Below are 18,746 nucleotides of genomic sequence, written 5' to 3' on the forward strand. Positions count from 1 at the left end.
AATAAAATAAAATGCTTATGTTTATGCAAGTTAAACACTGCTTATATGCTCAACAGGTGCCCTTTATATCTCATAAATGCAATGAGCAATTCTATGCCTACACTTGTGGGGGAGGAGGTTGCTGTAAGGAAACAGAAAATGGTGCCACAAAGAAGGAACAGTGGATTCATAGAGGTGTTCAATGTGTGGTTGAAGGTTTCCACAGCTAGAGTTCACTGGCTATAGTGGCAGAGCGCCAAAGAGGCAGGGTAAGAGTCGCGAGCAAAATACCGGGTGTGCGCCCGCAGCGCAGAAGTAAGGGCTGTAGTGGTGCGTTCCGGGGGGGCAGGTGGGGCGGGCGTGAGGCAATGGCAGAGGCGGAGGATGCAGGCACGCCTCGGAGCGCCCAGTTCCCCTCGCCGCTTCGCCCCTGACCCACTTGTTTTAGGTTTTCCTCGCCCTGTGTGGCCGCGGGTCTGGCCAGTTTTCTTCTTTGCTTCTAACATTTTGCCTGCAAGTTGGTAGGAAATATACCAGCATCATAAGTCATGATAGAGAGATGTATCTACTTTGATCAAATAGATGCTTAAAAGGATCTTCCAGTAAAAGGGCAGGCAGAATGGAAGTCTAACTGATGAATTTTTGAGTATGTGATGAATATTGGGACACTTTCATGATTCTCAGTTAGCATGTTGGGACCTAAAACAACCAGATCAGTGCAAAGATGCCAAGGGAATAGAGGGCGGGCATATAGCGGCCTCAAACTGAACTGGATTAACAGACAATGGCAAATCTCTGGCGGATGGTCAACATTACATCCTGAAAGTGGTTGAGGAGGCCATATATTCTGCAGGGGAAGTTGTTTTGGTTGCCTTGAGATCAACTGCAATTGTGGGGGATCTCCAGGCTGCTCCTGGGGGTTGGCAAGCTTAACTACTGGTCTGATCCTGTAACATCAGATGTACAGAAATCGGCATGCCAGAGCATCCCCTCGCAATCTATGAAGGCATCTGATGCTGCTCACTGGCTCAGCCTGAATGAAGAAGAAGAAGAAGAAGAAGAAGAAGAAGAAGAAGAAGAAGAAGAAGAAGAAGAAGAAGAAGAAGAAGAAGAAGAAGAAGAAGAAGAAGAAGAAGAAGAAGAAAAAGAAGAAGGAAGAAGAAGAAGAAGAAGAAGAAGAAGAAGAAGAAGAAGAAGAAGAAGAAGATGAAGAAGAAGAAGACGAAGAAGAAGACGAAGAAGAAAAAGAAGAAGACAAAGAAGAAGAAGAAGATGATGAAGAAGATGATGAAGAAGATGAAGAAGAAGAAGATGAAGAAGAAGAAGAAGAAGACGAAAAAGAAGAAGAAGAAGAAGAAAAAGAAGACGAAGAAGACGAAGACGAAGACGACGAAGAAGAAGATAAAGAAGAAGAAGACGACGAAGAAGAAGAAGACGAAGACGAAGAAGAAGAAGATGAAGAAGAAGAAGACGAAGACGAAGAAGAAGACGACGACGACGACGACGAAGACAAAGACGAAGACAAAGAGGAGGAGGAGGGTTGGATTTATATCCCCCATCTCTCCTGTATGGAGACTCAAAGGGGCTTATAACTCCCTTCCCTTTCCCCCCTCACAACAAACACCCTGTGAGGTAGGTGGGGCTGAGAGAGGTCAGAAGAACTGTGACTAGCCCAAGGTCACCCAGCTGGCGTGTGTGGGAGTGTACAGGCTAATCTGAATTCCCCAGATAAGCCTCCACAGCTCAAGCGGCAGAGCTGGGGATCAAACCCGGTTCAGGACACCTGCTCTTCCTCACTACGCCACTGCTGCTTTTTTTAAGAGTCCGTGTGTCCTCTGTTCTTGGTCTATTTAAAATGAGCTCAACACATAACATTGTTACAGACAGAAGTGGACGACCTGATGCTTATCAAGACACGTCCCACCATCGGAGGCACCCTGAGGTCACAGAGCTGGAAAAGCAAACAAAGGAGCTGGGATTGTGCGAATCTGCCGGCTTCCCATTCTCGTTGATGTTAAGAATTCCTTTCCCAGAAGCCCCTCTGTTCCCCCCCTTTGTTTTTTGGCTCTGTTCTCTGTGTTCACATATAGGACAATGTGAGGAAATGACGTGGCCTCTCCCCCCCAGGTGTGTGCGCGCCTGCCAGATGGCTCAGCGTGGAACCACGAACAATGAGAAGTCAAGTGGAGTCTTCAGACGCGTGGGACCTGGTTGGGAGGGCAGGCGTGGGGGGTGGGGGCCTCCCAGGATCCCGTCCCTGTCCTTGGAGGCTTTTGGCAGCGAGTCAGAGGAAGGGGCAGCAGGCCAGCTCTTAAACTGGATTTCATGCGTTTCCAAAAGACACTCGAGTAGCTTGCTCAGACCGGTCACGACCAGGGAAGTTGGCGTTAAACAGCAATCTGGTGCGTTCTGCTTTGACCAGCAGTGGCTCTCCCAAGGACTTTGGCAGAGAATGTGCCTCCTAACACATAGTGGGGGTGTAGCACCCACAGGGTTGGGGGGGTCAACTATCCCCGGATGCAATGGTGGGGGCGGCGCAAAACACCCCCTCCTCCCCTGCACCAACCCTAAAGAGCTGGGTTGGCGTGGGAGCAGTGGCGTATCTGCCTAGGGACAAGGGGTGCCCCTTGTCCCCAGGCACCACTCTTCTGGTCACTTGGGGGGGCGCAAAATCGGCCCCCCACGTGAACAGGAAGTCCTGCTATCTCGTCGTTTTCGCGTGCCTCGACCCGTCCCGAGGCACGCAAAAAACGACGAGGCAGAAGAACTTTCTGCTGCCTCCAAGCGCCCTCAACCCCACCCTGGACTCCCCTCTCCCTTCCTTCCCCCCTGCCGGCTGGGCTTCTTCCTGCTCCCCAAGCCCCACCCCCAGCCTCAGTGCTTATAAAAGAAGGTCTGCTCGGCCGGGACTGCAGTCTCTTCTGGCCTGCCCGGAGGGGTGGTCAGAAGAGACTGCAGGCTGCCGGCTGGGAGCCCAGCCAGCAGGGGGAGTCTGTGGGGGGGAGGTGGGCACCCTAGACCTTGCCCATGTCTATGGTGACATGGGCAGGGTCGAGGGCAGTGGGGGTGGAGCCTGGGGCATCAGGGGGCGGAGCTAGGGTGGTGTGGGGGCAGGGCCTGGGGGTATCCTGGAGACAATTTGTCTCCGGGTGCCATTCACCCCTGGTGGGAGAGGTGCCTAAAGACAGAACTGTGTGCCCGGCAGAGGTGCAGGGGGCCCCACCACGTTACAAAATGGCATGCACCTGGGCCACACACGCACACCCCCGAGCCTGGCCCCCGGCCTCCATGCAGGCTGGCTTTTGCCCCCCCCCCAGGCCTTGGGGACCGCAGGAGCTGGTCCGCAGAGAGGCAGGGACTAGACCCTGGGCTAGTCACAGTTCTCTCAGAACTCTTTCCGCACCGCATGCTTCACAAGGTGTCTGTTGTAAAGAGAGGAAGGGAAGGAGTTTGAGATTCCTGAAAGGTTGACAAAAGTGAGATATAAATCCAAATTCTTCTCCATGAAGCCCTTGAGATCTCCATGTTGAAAATCACTCCTGAGCCCATGTGACCCATTTGTGTATCAAAGTCAGACTGCTGGTATATTTATCTCAGACTCTTCAAACCAGCATTCGGCATCTGTGCTCCATGGGGACACCGTCCCGTTGTAGATGTCGAGACAAGTTTCTTAACTGTTTTGGACCCGAGGGGAGCCTTGAACCTCAGGTGGCCTTTCCCCTTTCCTTCCTTTCACCAAGAGACTTGCTGGAGCCCTCAGGTACGAAGAAGTTCTTCTGGCCATATGAATCGGAGCTGCTGCACAATTTGAGCTGCAAAACACACAATCACTGTTTCCTGGCTGAGAACAATATCCTGTGCTTCTGTGCAGCAGCACAATGCGAGGTTGTATGTTTTTCAAATCACAGACACCAGCATGTATTCCATTTATCAGCGGAGCTGGAAGTGGGGAAGAAGAGGCTGTCCAACTCCATATTTTAATTCCTCCTGATTCAGTTCTGTGAGATTTGTGGGTTGCATACAGATCCAGATCAGGGGAGCTATCTCTGGTCGAATCCCCACTACCGTCTTAGCCAGGTTTCAGAACACAAACTAACCAGGTTTGAGGGACGACCTCCCCATGGCTTGCGTGGCAGATTCCGTTTCCGGTGCTCGTTCTCCCCGTTAATCTGCATTCCGGCAGGACCTGGTTGCAAGTGGCACAGACCCCATTGACACGGTTCAGAGCTGATCCGAGGGGAGGGATGAGGGTTGAATTCCTGACTCGTTTCCCGCCCTGGAGTGTGACGCAGAATTCAGGCAACCAATCAGCGCTGCGATGCGCGCACAGCCTTTCCTTGGTTTTGTTTCCGCTTTTGCGATCAGCCAGCAGAAGGGGACGCAAACATTAAACAGTCAAACACATAACTTTGAATCGTTCATGGTTTACACAGGTAACGATTCACTGTTTGCACAGTTAAACAGTTAAACATTAGACTTTTACACGCTGTTTTTTTTTGATCACGCCCCTACAATGTCCTTTTCCGCAGTGGGAAAAGGTCCCGCCCCATCCAGGCACGCCAGCCAATCAGGGGAGACTGGCGAATCCCACCACTGGTCTTTCCCCCTACATGTAATAGCTAGGGAAGACTATCGAAATCTGTCGGTCCCGGGTTCAAATTAGACAAGGCTCTGAGAATTTTATATAAGATGTTCCCAAGTATGCTTTTAGTAAGAACATAAGAACATAAGAACAAGCCAGCTGGATCAGACCAGAGTCCATCTAGTCCAGCTCTCTGCTACTCGCAGTGGCCCACCAGGTGCCTTTGGGAGCTCAAATGTAGGAGGTGAAAGCAATGGCCTTCTGCTGCTGCTGCTGCTGCTCCTGAGCACCTGGTCTGCTAAGGCATTTGCAATCTCAGATCAAAGAGGATCAAGATTGGTAGCCATAAATCGGCTTCTCCTCCATAAATCTGTCCAAGCCCCTTTTAAAGCTATCCAGGTGAGTGGCCATCACCACCTCCTGTGGCAGCATATTCCAAACACCGATCACCCATTGTGTGAAGAAGTGTTTCCTTTTATTAGTCCTAATTCTTCCCCCCAGCATTTTCAATGAATGCCCCCTGGTTCTAGTATTGTGAGAAAGAGAGAGTACACTGTTGTGGAGAGGCCAGATTGTCGTGCCCCTGTTCAATGCATATTCAGTTGATTTCTTTATTATGAAACAGCATCAGAAATAAGCATTTAGAATTCTATTGCCAGAGCTAAGCATGACTGGCAATGTGGCCTCCATTCTACTCCACGTCATCCGCCATGTCACGTCACCCCACCCCTGACTACCAGTTCCCAAGGGGGGAAGGCACCCATCTTGGTCCAGAGATGAAGAAGCCGCCCTTGAGGTGGAGACTGACATAGACAAGCCTTTATTGGCATTCCAAAATACAATAAAACAATTGTCCATAAAAGACAGATAGATACAACTACCATTCAGAGTCTTATCAATAGTTTAGTCCAAATGGACTCATCAAAAGTGCCATTCCTATACACCTCTCCACAGACCAAACTGAAAACCCACCAACAGAGCCCAGGCATCACAACAGCATACAGTATCAACACTCCACTATAAAACACAGAGGGTCATTCCGCACATGCAGAATAATGCACTTTCAAACTGCTTTCAGTGCTCTTTGAAGCTGTGCAGAATGGCAAAATCCACTTGCAAACAGTTGTGAAAGTGGTTTGAAAACGCATTATTTTGCGTGTGCGGAAGGGGCCAGAGTTTGTTAGAGTGGCACCTAACACAGAACAAGGGATAGGGGGCAAGGAAGTGGGCGAACAATTGATTTGACTCCAATAGGTTGCCACAGCCTTCAGTTGTCACTCCATCTGGCAATCAATAACAAAACTACGACATCTCTCAATGAATCACCCACAGGTTATTTGACTTTGGGTGACCGTGAACCCACAGGTTACTGGCAGAGGTAGGCACTGTATACCTGTAGCAAATAGTTGATGTAACCAACGTTGTTATGATGATAGCAATCTAATGCTTAGTATCCATCTAGCGTTGCGTCTATAATCTTCAAAAGATACTTTGCTACGCTTTCGCAAAAGTAAGGATCTGGTTTCTCTTCAGATCACCCTCAAGGTCAAAACAACCAACATTCCACACTACTGACAGAGCGACAACAGCGGGTATCTAATGAACGGATAAGGCAGTGCCTGAGAAGCAAAGTGGAAAAACCTAAGCACAGCAGGGAGGGTGGGAATGAGGTTCCCACATCCTGGACAGGAGACAGAGACATGTCAGGATTAAACAGCGGCTAATCATGACACAGGAGCCACGTGGCATAGTGGTTAAGTGCTTGCACTGCCACTTAAACGGTCAGGAGTTCGAGCCCCCTGTGGGTCAGATATCCTGGCAGCTGGCTCATGGCCAACTCAGCCATCCATCCATTCCCTGGTCGGTAAATGAGTACCTAACTCATAGCTAGGGGGTAAAGAATAGTTGGGGAAAGCAATGGCAAACTACCCCACAAAAAAAGGCTTGCCTATGAAATCACTGCTTGCAGTGGTACCCCAGGGTCGGCCACGACTGAAGGGGAAACTTTACTTTAATCATGACACAGATTTGGTCCTTCCAACAACCCTGTAAAGTAGGTTAAAAGGGGGAGGGACTCGCACTACCTCTCCCCACATTGACCCATTTCTGAGGTCTGCTCAACTTCTGCGGGGTGGTCCTTCTTTTAGGGCAATCCATTAAGACTCTGTCAGAGTCACAGTCTTCATAGTGGTGCCCCCCCCTTTCCCCAGTGGTCTGCCAGAAGAGCTTGTGTAAAGTATTGTCTCTGGTTAGGTTCAGGAACTCATCTAAGATTATTCTGTTCCAGCATGGCTTTGGAGGGTAGCCTTCTGGCAGACAGTAGCATGTCTCAGGGTGTCAGAAGATTTGTTTTTCCCATGGGGTGTCGTGTGTTTATGGATATTTATTGTTTCGATTTATTGTTTCAATTTATAAACCGCCCCATCCCCTGGGGGCTCTGGGATATTGGGATATAGATTCTGAGTTGGACATGGGCAGTTTCTGTGCTGACTTGGGGTATGATTATCCACTGTTTGCTGTGTGTTTGCGTCATTTTTGTTTGAAAAAAAAGGTGCAGTGTTTATATTTAGACGCAGCAGCACATAAATATTTTATTTAGAATCATGGTGAGTGGTACTGTGAGATAAAGTGATCTTGCTCTGCCACCATTTTGCATTTGCTGTCACATACACACACACACACACACACACACACACAGACAAACACACACAGACACAGAGAGAGAGAGACAAACACACACACACACAGATAGAGAGACAAACACACACACGCACACAGAGAGAGAGAAACACACACACACACACACAGGCTCATTCCGCACATGCAGAATAATGCACTTTCAAACTGCTTTCAGTGCTCTTTGAAGCTGTGCGGAATGGCAAAATCTACTTGCAAACAGTTGTGAAAGTGGTTTGAAAACACATTATTTTGCATGTGCGGAAGGGGCCATAGAGACAGAGAGAGAGAGAGAGAGAGAAACATACACACACATAAACAGAGAGAGAGAGAGAAGGCCCGGTGGCGTAGAGCAATCACCTTAGCTAGGTGTAATGCCCTGCCTTCTTCCTTTAGCCTTGGACGCCACCTTGGAATCCCACATAAAGAAAGGAAATGCCCGTGTGGCATGGGTTCTGTGGAAACAGTATCTCATATGCTGTTGGATTGTCCCTTTTATGAGATAGGTAGGAAGAAGCACATAATCCCCTTCCTGCATGGAGTGAAGGCATTACAGATAAACAGAGAAGGTTATATATCTTTTAAGCAATACAACTACAGGCTGTTGGAGCCCGGTGGCTAAATTTTTAAATGGTGTTATTTTAACTCGTCAGAAATTGTAAAGTTGTAAAGGCTGTTATTATCTTGCTAAGCTAATCTTAAACAATCTATATGCCATTAAAGGTATTCGAAAATCGAAAAATCGAGAGAGAGAAGGTCTGCATGCAGAGCAATCACCTTAGCTAGGTGTAATGCCCTGCCTTCTTCCTTTAGCCTTGGACGCCACCTTGGAATCCCACATAAAGAAAGGAAATGCCCGTGTGGCATGGGTTCTGTGGAAACAGTATCTCATATGCTGTTGGATTGTCCCTTTTATGAGATAGGTAGGAAGAAGCACATAATCCCCTTCCTGCATGGAAGTGAAGGCATTACAGATAAACAGAAGGTTATATATCTTTTAAACAGCCACAACTACGAGCTGTTGGAAGCGGTGGCTAAATTTTTAAATGGTGTTATTTTAACTCGTCAGAAATTGTAAAGTTGTAAAGGCTGTTATTATCTTGCTAAGCTAATCTTAAACAATCTATATGCCATTAAAGGTATTCGAAAATCGAAAAATCGAGAGAGAGAGACAAACACAGACACACACACACACACAGAGAGACAAATACACACACATACACACAACTGAAGCCAGGGTATCTAGCTCTCCTTCCTTCTTTGTTCCTCAAGTCTTTTTTAAACACAGAACAGCAAGTATGTGGCGTAGCTAACATAGTGCAGTGGTCAGAGTGATGAACTACGATCTGGGAGACCCCGATTCGAATCCCTACTCTGAGATGGAATCTTGCCAGGGGACCTTTGGCCAGTCACACACTCTCAGCCTAAACCCACTCCGCAGGGTTGTTGTGAGGATAAAGTGGGGTAGAAATGAAGTAAGTAAATAAATAAAGCCTTCGTTAGAAATGAAGGAAATAAATAAATAAATACAGCCAGGTCGTGTAGTGGTTAAGAGCAGGTGCACTCTAATCTGAGGAACCGGATTTGATTCCCCACTTTGCCACTTGAGCTGTGGAGGCTTATCAGGTAAACCAGATTAGCTAGCTGGGCAGTGGCGAAACGCAAAGGGGACGGGGGGGGTGCGGAACGCACGGGTGCATGCCCCTGTGAAGGCGTTCCTGGGACGTTCCGGAGGTGTTCCAGGGGTGGGGTGGGGCATCCTGGGGGTGAACGGGGGGCTTGGAGGGGCGCAGGGCACGTGCACACTCTAGGTGCAGTTCCCCCTCACTCTGTCCATGCAGCTGGGTGACCTTGGGCTAGTCACAGTTCTTCGGAGCTCTCTCAGCCCCACCCACCTCCCAGGGTGCTTGTTGTGGGGGGGGGAGGGAAAGGAGATTGAAAGCCCCTTTGAGGTTCCTCACAGGAGAGAAAGGGGGGATATAAATCCAAACTCTTCTCTTCTTCTTCATGCACTGACCGAAGCTTGCGAGATGAGAGGGAAAGGGCATCATCGGTTCTGGCTGTGGGTGGTGCAGCAGGAAGGAGAGCGGAGCGGCCCACGCAGAACCCTCTTGCTGAACCAGCAGTGAACAAATAGGAGCGGTCCTCCCTTTTCACTTTTCCATCCAGCCAAAGAGCTCCTCTTCACCCTGTTGGGACAAACGCGTGGGCTGGTATCTATGGCTTTCTCTTCTGGAGCAAACAGTTCTCTGATCTACTCTTGAGGTTGCGAAAACCGGATTGGGCAGATGGATCCCGATCTTCCCTCTCCACCGTCCTGTTTGGAAGCCGTCCCGAGCACAGGTGTGATTCACAGAGAAAAAAACTATTACCTGCCAGCACTCTGGTTGTTTCGTCACGCCAGGAACTGGGGAGAGCCGCCCCGGGAAATTGGCAGACTATAGATTCGGGGCTGACTGGAGGACAGACTCCCGTGGTGGGGCTGGGGACCTTCTGGAATCATAAATGATCTCCAGACAGCCGAGAAGAAGAAAAACGCACAGTCATCTTCCCTCTGTTGAAATTTCCTCAAGGCAAGGACTTGGTTTTCAAAGGGTGTTGTGTACGCAATCGTATGATAATCACGTATGTTGACATGTTCCATTTTGTAGAGCTAATTGTCAAGAGACAACCCTGGCGATGGCAGACGAGCGATCTAATTTCGATGACTCGGTCTAATGCAACTACGTTTAAACTATAGTATTCCGGGAATTCTGTGGGGCGGATATGAGACTTGAGAGTCAGCGACCGGCTGGCCGAGTGTTACTCACGGGGGTCACTCCCATGGGGGTGTTACTCCCACGGGGTTAAGTGAGACAGTCCTTAGCAATATCCCAACTATGCTCAGTGTCAGTGGTGGGATTCAAATAATTTAACAACTGGTTGTTTACAAGCACTGTTTTAACCACCGGTTCTGCCGAGGTGGTGCGAACCGGCTGAATCCCACCACTGCTCGGTGTGTGAATGATAGTTTTCGAAAGTTTTGTAGAAGAAGAAGAAGAGTTGGATTTATATCCCCCCCTTTCTCTCCTGCAGGAGACTCAAAGGGGCTCACAATTTACTCCTTTCCCTCCCCCCCCCCGCAACAAGCACCCTGTGAGGTAGGTGGGGCTGAGAGAGCTCCAAAGAACTGTGACTAGCCCAAGGTCACCCAGCTGGTGTGTGTTGGGAGTACACAGGCTAATCTGAATTCCCCCAGATAAGCCTCCACAGCTCAAGCGGCAGGGCAGGGAATCAAACCTGGTTCCTCCGGATTAGAGTACGCCACTACACCACTGCAGGTGGAACAAGTAGGCGGAACATCAAGTTGCAGCTGATTTATGGCTACCCCAGAGGATTTTCAAGGCAAGAGATGTTCAGAGGAGGTTTGCCTCTGCGTAGCAACCCTGGACTTCTTTGAAGGCCTCCCATCCAAGTCCTAAACGGGGCTTAGCTTCTGAGTTCTGAAGAGGTTGGGAAATAAATGGAGATTTTTGTGGGCGGAGCCTGCGAAGGATAGGTTTTGGGGGGAGGAGGAAGCTCAGTGAGATACAGTACTGTAGAGCCCACCCTCCAAAGCACCATTTGCTCCAGGGGAATTGATCTTGGTTATCTGGAGATCTTCAGCTACCGCCTGGCAACACTGCTCCTCCGCCACCTCTGCCATTAGGCCTGATTTTGAATTCATTATATCTGCCATCGCAACAGAGGTGGGACCCAGCAGGTTCCCACAGGTTTCCGAGAGTAGGTTATTAACTATTTGTGTGTGCCGAGAGGGGGTTACTAATGGGTGATTTTGCCACGTGGTTTTGGCCTTAGTGACGCCCCTCCTCTCAGCAGTAGCGCGCAGAACTTGGAGCAGTCTAGCAGGAGGTGCACCGGCGTGCGTGGCAGCCTGCGCCTGCGTGCATTCGTTTCCCGCCCAAGGACCGGCACAGCGGCTGCGTCCTTGCCACAGCCCCGCCCAGGAATGCCCCGCCCCCGGAATGCCTGGCCACACCCCCGTCATGCCCTGCCCAGCCCCATTGGTGCTACGCCACAGTTTGAATCCCACCACCATGGGAACCTGTCACTAAAATGTTTGGATCCCACCACCAAGGGGCACTAAGTTTTCATTCCTAAAGACTTGAGCAGGGAAAATACCCTCTGTTGCCAAAAGTTTCATTTTTCAATAAATGTGAAGATATTTCAGAACATTCCCCTCTGCATCTGATTTATAATCAGATCTTTTTGACTTACCGTACCGTCTAACGATGCTCTTAAATGTCTTTTTTGCAAGCAGCTAATATTCCGGGGGGGGGGGGGGGGGTTCGCTTTATATTTGCACACAGTTAAACTGACCTTATTAGAAACAAGCACTCGTTGGCAAGACTTTCCCAAACTCATTAACAGGAGGCAGGCCCCCATCGTGCCCCGCCCAGCCCCATTGGCGCTACGCCACTGTTTGAATCCCACCACCATGGGATCCTGTTACTAAAATTTTTGGATCCCACCACTGGAACCATCCCCTCCACAGCCGCGACCCCAGATTCATTGGAACTTCTGAACTGAGGGAGTTGCCTTGTCCCAGATCAGAGCATTAGTTCATTCAACTTGGTATTGGCTGCTTCAACTGGTGGCAACTCTCCAGGAACTTGGGTGGAAGAAGATCTTTCCCAAGGTCCTCCATGGGATAATGAACCCATAAGAAGAGCCCCACTGGAACAGATCAGTAGTCCATCTAATCCACCACTGTCTCTGGTGGTCCAACAGGGCACAAAGGCCGAGGCCTTCATTAGAATATAAGAAGGGCCCTGCTCAATCAGACCAGTGGTCCATCTAGTCCAGCAGCCTGTCTCACACAGGGGCCAAACAGTTTATCGGGAGGCCCAACAGCAGGGCATACTGGCCAAGGAGGCCCTAAGGTTGCCTCCTGGCACTGGGATTCAGAGGTTTACTGCTACTGAATGTGGGCATTCCCTTCAGTCACCACGGCTAGTAGGCACTGATAGACCTCTCCTTCATGCATCTGTCTAATCCTGTCTTAAATCCACATACGCCTGTGTCGATCACCACATCCTCTGGCAGTGAATTCCATATTTTAGTCCAGTGATGGCGAACCTTTTCGAGACCGAGTGCCCAAATTGCAACCCAAAACCCACTCATTTATCGCAAAGTGCCAACACGGCAATTTAACCTGAATACTGAGGTTTTTGTTTAGAAACGCGTTACTCGGGAGTAAGCTTGGTGAAGCAAGCGTGCAATGCTTCAAATGGGTGAATCACGACCCTGGGAGGATTTACTCAGAAGTAAACCCCATTGCCAGCTTACTCCCAGGTAAACAATTGTGCCCAGGCCAGCCTAGATGTGTGTGTGGGGTGGTGGTGGTGATTTTCCGCCCCTTCACAAGACTCTGTGCACGTGTGCCCACAGAAAGGGCTCTGAGTGCCACCTCTGGCACTCGTGCCGTAGGTTCGCCACCGCTGTTTTAGTCACTCATTGTGCAGTAAAGACGTATTAACTTTTGCCCACTCTGAATCTACTGCCCAGTACCTTAATTAGATGCCCTTAAATTCTGGTATTTAGACTACCCACTGTGGACAGCGCTTAGTGGATTCTAGTTTGAATGTTTTCCATTAAAAACAGTAACAACCTGCAAACAGAAAATCATCACAGCAGGGAGAAAGATTCCTGTTGAGCTGATTTGCTGTTAGCAGGGAATTTTTGCCACACGGAAGCTTGCCGACATGTGATGCTCTACCTATAGCCTCAAGTAGCCCTGCCACTCTGCGAACCAAGCTGTCTTCCCGTCAGAGGAAATCTAGCAGCAGAGGCGTATCGGGGGAAACGGCAACCAGAGACAAGTCCTTCTCCAAGGAGCAGCAGTGGCGTAGGAGGTTAAGAGCTCGTGTATCTAATCTGGAGGAACCGGGTTTGATTCCCAGCTCTGCCACCTGAGCTGTGGAGGCTTCTCTGGGGAATTCAGATTAGCCTGTGCACTCCCACACACGCCAGCTGGGTGACCTTGGGCTAGTCACAGCTACTTGGAGCTCTCTCAGCCCCACCTATCTCACAGGGTGTTTGTTGTGAGGGGGGAAGGGCAAGGAGATTGTCAGTCCCTTTGAGTCTCCTGCAGGAGAGAAAGGGGGATATAAATTCAAACTCCTCCTCCTCCTCCTCCTTCTCTTCTTCTTCTTCTTCTTCTTCTTCTTCTTCTTCTTCTTCTTCTTCTTCTTCTTCTTCTTCTTCTTCTTCTTCTTCTTCTTCTTCTTCTTCTTCTTCTTCTTCTTCTTCTTCTTCTCCGGGCCCGACCCCCAGTGTCCCCCGCTCTCAGGTTGGGGCGCCTTGCTGAGCTCCTCCCCCACCTCTGTGCTGCCCGGATTTTGAAACCATGGGTGCTGGGGGCGGGGCTTAGGGGAGCGGGGCCACGCCCCAATCTCCACGTAGGCTAGCGGGTGGGGCTTGGGGGCGGGGCCATGCCCCAAGCCCTGCCCCCGGCCTCTGTGCAGCCGGAGCTTTTGAAAGCATGGAGGCAGGGGAGTTGGGGCTCAGGGGCAAAGCCCTGCTCCCCACCTTTGTGCTTTCAAAAGTCGGCCTGCAGGGAGGTGGAGGGGCACTTGGTGGTGTGCAGCTGGGGTACACTCCGTTTGGTCAAGTGGGGGTGCCAGGTGCCCCCCACACATGACCAAAAGGCATGCACCCAAGGACACGGGTGACCCCATGTCCCTAGGGCAGTACACCCCTGTCTTGCAACTATGGTGAGAAATGTCGAAAAGGCTAGAAAAGAATTGCAGCCACTCTTGAGAGTTTCACACTCAAAGTGCTCAGTAAACGGATCCCCTGAAGCCCTCCGTCCCCAGGACGCAAACTGTTGGCACCGGCCTCATTAAATTACACGCAGATTAAACAGACTCTCATTCCCTCCCCTTGAAATTTCAGATAACCTCTAACCCAGTGCTGAAGTAGCAAGAAACAGACACCCCAGGAGGGAAAATTTCACTGAATTATTGAGCGGGATCAACGTTCTGCTGACTCGGAAATGTTCTCGAGCTGCTCAGATGATCCCCGATGAACTTGAAAAGATCCAGCGCCTTTGAAAAGATTTTTCTGCCTTGGTTGGGATGGCATAAGTCAGTGGTGGCGAACCATAGGCACGGGTGCCAGAGGTGGCACTCAGAGCCCTTTCCGTGGGCAAGCGCAAACAGAGTCCCCCCCCACCCACATCTAGGCTGGCCTGGGCCGCTGGGATCGATTATTAGCATTAAAACTAAGACCTAGTTTTGGGGAAGCAGTGTAGGTATCCCTGTTAAGTGCTGTTAAACCCCACTGATTTTCATGCGAAGAACTAAAACACGATCCTTTACCTGGGAGTAAGCTCGGTTGCTGGCAATGGGGCTTGCTTCTGAGTAAACCCTCCTAGGGTAGTGATTCACCCGTTGGAAGAGTTGCACAGTTGCTTCAAAGCAAAGCCACCGACTACCACCAAGCTTACTCCCGAGTTACGCATGCTTCGGAGCCAATCGTTTTTTTCTAAACTAAAACCTCAGTATTAAATTGCCGTGTTGGCACTTTGCAATAAATAAGTGGGTTTTGGGTTGCAATCTGGGCACTCGGTCTCGAAAAGGTTCGCCATCACTGGCATAAGTGGATCTGAGGGGGCCGTGAATCACTGAACCTGGAAAAGTGACGGGCCCCGCTTCAGAATTCTTTCCCTCCTCCAAAAGCAGGCTTTTAAAAAAGAATGATAACATTTCATTTTGGAACAGTTGCAGTTAAAAACAATCACACCCCACCCCAAGTAACATTGCTCCGAACGCTATCTATCTGACCTCCGCAGCGATGCCCATCCAAGATTTCTCTGGATGAATTTTTCCAAGGCTTTGTCATGTTTACACGATCCAGGAGGGAGTGAGGTGGAATTCTTTAAGATAACCACGGCAGTGAGCATGTTTGGGTGCTTAAGGTAGCCAACAGGAGTTGTTATTGATTTGAAGAAAATGTGGATCAAAGCTTCTGATCTCAAAACATAACTGTAAATTTGTTATTTATGTAGTAAAGGTGTACGTTCCTGATGTTACAGTTCCTAGACACACCCAGAGAGGGGGAGGGAGTGAAAGAGAGTCATGGCACAGTGAGAGATTCCTAGAAGATTCTAGATCTGAGTCCAGGAGTGCAGATCAACTATGTCCCCTTCTGGACACACAAGGCGACTCAGGTTCAACTCGTGTCGGCGGAATCATACCTCAGCTCGAGTCCTCCCGTTCCTCCGCACAGCAGCTGACTCGTGTCTCTGGAGCCGAGCTCAGAGGGCGGGACCACCTCCCTGCGCTGCATTCTGATTGGTTGCTGAGTCCCCCGTTCTGCACATGCCCAAAGCTTTTCGCCGCCGCCACGAGTCTCCCGTTCTGCGCATGGGCAAAATACTGAGCTGTGATTGGCTAGATGGCAGAGTCGAGTCGACAGAGATTCCGCACTCAGCCGGATTCGGCTCAAGCGCAACCCGAGTTCGCCAGTCGACTCGACCCCCCAGTCAAGCTCGGAAATTCAACGGCGAGAGGGGGTGAGTCGAGTCAGACACGAGTCCGACGCTACGTCTGTGCGGAGGACTCGGGTCAGACTCAAGTCGATCTAAGGTTGACTCCTACAATGCGGAAGGGGCCAAGATTTCCCAGCTATAGGTTTTCAGAGTAAGATCTGACGAAGGGAAAGCTCATACCCCCCCCCCCAATCTTGTTGGGTTCAAATCTAACTGTTCAACTGCAGACCAACACAGCTACACCCTGAAACTAAAACATTCTGTTGATTATGAAGTTGCTCCGTTGCATTTATTTCCTTGAGACTTTGGGTAAAATGGCATTTTTAGTTAAGGGGCTTCAGGTACTGGGAAAAACCTTTCTTGGTCTAAGTGTAAGGGTCTGTTACTCCAGTCATCAAACAAGACTCAAGAAGGTTTCAAGAGCTTTATTGGAACTGTGTCAGCCCAAGGCTCAGATAGCCGAAACTGAAGTTTGGCTCTCTGGCCTCTGTATATACCTGTAAGTTGCAGAAAGATTCAACCCGTAACCCCCCTCAGCCTGGCATTCCCATAATATCAGCATTAGAAAGGACGGTGGGAACAGAGGCATTGTTTAGGACGGACAGTACACTCCTTCGGAGAAAGGCAGATAAGACTGAACAGTTAAGCTCTATTGACTAGTTACATGCGAGCAGGGGAGGCCTCCTTAGCCTCGGGCGATGATAATGGCCGAGCCATCTGTGACCTTGGTGTGGACGTGCGAGCTGCCAGGCCGAGCATGCCGCAGGCCTGACACTTAGGCCCCTTCCGCACACGCAAAATAATGGGTTTTCAAACCACTTTCACAACTGTTTGCAAGTGGATTTTGCTATTCCGCACAGCTTTAAAGAGCGCTGAAAGCAGTTTGAAAGTGCATTATTCTGCATGTGCGGAATGAGCCTAAGTGTCTAAATAGCTTCTGCTAGGCAGAAGACATATTCTTGAGCTAGATGACCAATTGGTGTTCTGACCTTGTAACAGGCAGGTCACGGTGTTTATGAGAGAGAACTGAACATGTGGGTAGAATGCATCCCACACGGAGATCCAAAAGGCCTGAACTGCCTTGTGAAGGGCACGTGTGCCCAAGAATATGACTGACAATCACCCATAATGCAGATCCATGGCAAATGTAAAATGGTTGCTCAGCCGGCGAGTTGGTATGAAAGAAGGAAGACCGGAAAACATTGCTCTAAGACAGGGGCCTTCAAACTATGGCCCTCCAGATGTTCATGGACTACAATTCCCATCAGCCCCTACCAGCATGGCCAAGTGGTAGGGCTCATGGGAACTGTAGTCTATGAACATCTGGAGGGTCATAGTTTGAAGATCCCTGCTCTAAGAGCTTCCTTTTCTGTGCGTCCTTTCGGTCTCCTATCACTTGTGCTGTTGGCAATTGATGGATGAATATTCTCCACGGATGAGAACTTTGTTTTGAAGGTGGTGCTTCTTGGCCACTTCCTGATTCTTTCAGAGATGCAGGTCATCTCTGGAGGCCACCCCCAACGAGCAACTGTCAGGCTCATGTGAACCAGCCTTCCAGAGTCTCTAAGTCATGCTGTTTCCTACGATATTGACGTTATTTCTGTCTCTTGCAGAGTGGTGCTACGCGTCGCAGCTGTGTCACAACCCAGGATGTAGAGGTAAGTTGAAAGAGTTTTGCCTTTTTAAAATCTCCCCTTGGTTAATCTGCCCGGTCTTGGACTAGGGCTAAATAATCCATCCTTTGTGGGACAGTCAAAACTATACACGTGCATCCGTCCCTCATACGCAGGCATGCATCAGGGGTGGCCAACCTATGGTGCTCCAGATATTTATGGACTACAATTCCCATCAGCCCCTGCCAGCATGGCCAATTGGTCATGCTGGCAGGGGCTGATGGGAACTGTAGTCCATGAACATCTGGAGCATCATAGGTTGGTCACCCCTGGAAGCTGAATAAGTGCTCCTGGGATAAGCCGTCCCACACCCCTCTCCACCCAAAAAAAAATCTGGGTCTGGGTGGAGCTAAATTGTATGTTATCATATTTATAAAACTGTGTTTTATTGTATTTATTTAGTGTTTTTAATTGTTCTTAATGTATTGATTGCATTTTAATTGTTGTTAGCCATTCTGAGCCCCGCTTAGTGGTGGCAGGGTGGGATATTTTTATCAAGACCCATACATCAACAAATAAAAGGAAAAGGCATTGAAAGGCTACCATGCTTTGGAGAGACATTGTAATGAGTGGACAGTGGTAACTTGGATTGTATTTATTTTGTGTTTTTAATTGTTCTTATTGTATTGATTGCATTTTAATTGTTGTTAGATACTCAATTCCAATTTATTACAGTCAAAGACTAGCAAATTACAGTCAAGGATCAACAAATTCTATACACACTCTCAACCTTGTAATTCCCAGTGTAATTGTAATTGTTAGACACTCTGAGCCCTGCTTTGTCGTGGGAGGGTGGGGTAGTTCTTTCAAGATACACAAACAAATAAATAAGTGGAAAAGGCATCAGGAGACCAACCATGGCCATTTCCCCACTTTGAAAAGAAAAGCAAGGCTTACCGGGCTTCGTTAACCGCGGGTGTTTCTGAGTGCACAGTCATGCTCCCCACTGCGCGCGCTCTGCGTGGGGTTTTGCAAGAAATGATGCGCGCTGAGGGGTCGCGAGGGCGGCAGAATTGGGGCGGCTGCGTTGTCGCCGCTCCGGTCATGGGGAGTGCCGCTGGACCCCACGTTACTTGGAGCGAGTAGCGTGCAACAAAAGGCGAGCGGGGAAACGGCCCATAACTTTGAGGGGTATCGTAATGAGTGCTAACTAAAGGGGAAAGAAAGAAGCCAAGAGGAGGATTGAAGTCTGGAATTTCAAGATCTTTGGCACGTTTTGGAGCCTTGTAAGGTGGGAACCTCTGGGTGGTAGATGAGCGATGAGGAGCGATGAGACAGAGTTGAAGTGACTAGTTGGTAGGAA

At 49.4% G+C, this 18,746-nt stretch overlaps 1 protein-coding gene across 1 annotated transcript in view; it reads left to right on the forward strand.

Annotated features, from left to right (window-relative positions):
• The window catches only part of CA4 (carbonic anhydrase 4), a 64,696-nt gene that overhangs the window by 33,541 nt on the left and 12,409 nt on the right, over window positions 1-18,746 (forward strand). The window contains exon 2 of the mRNA XM_048518469.1: window positions 17,384-17,428. Coding sequence (XP_048374426.1) covers window positions 17,384-17,428 — 45 coding nt within the window. The remainder of the gene's footprint in view (window positions 1-17,383; window positions 17,429-18,746) is intronic.

Source organism: Sphaerodactylus townsendi, linkage group LG16, assembly GCF_021028975.2.
Source record: "Sphaerodactylus townsendi isolate TG3544 linkage group LG16, MPM_Stown_v2.3, whole genome shotgun sequence".
Lineage (NCBI taxonomy): Eukaryota > Metazoa > Chordata > Lepidosauria > Squamata > Sphaerodactylidae > Sphaerodactylus > Sphaerodactylus townsendi.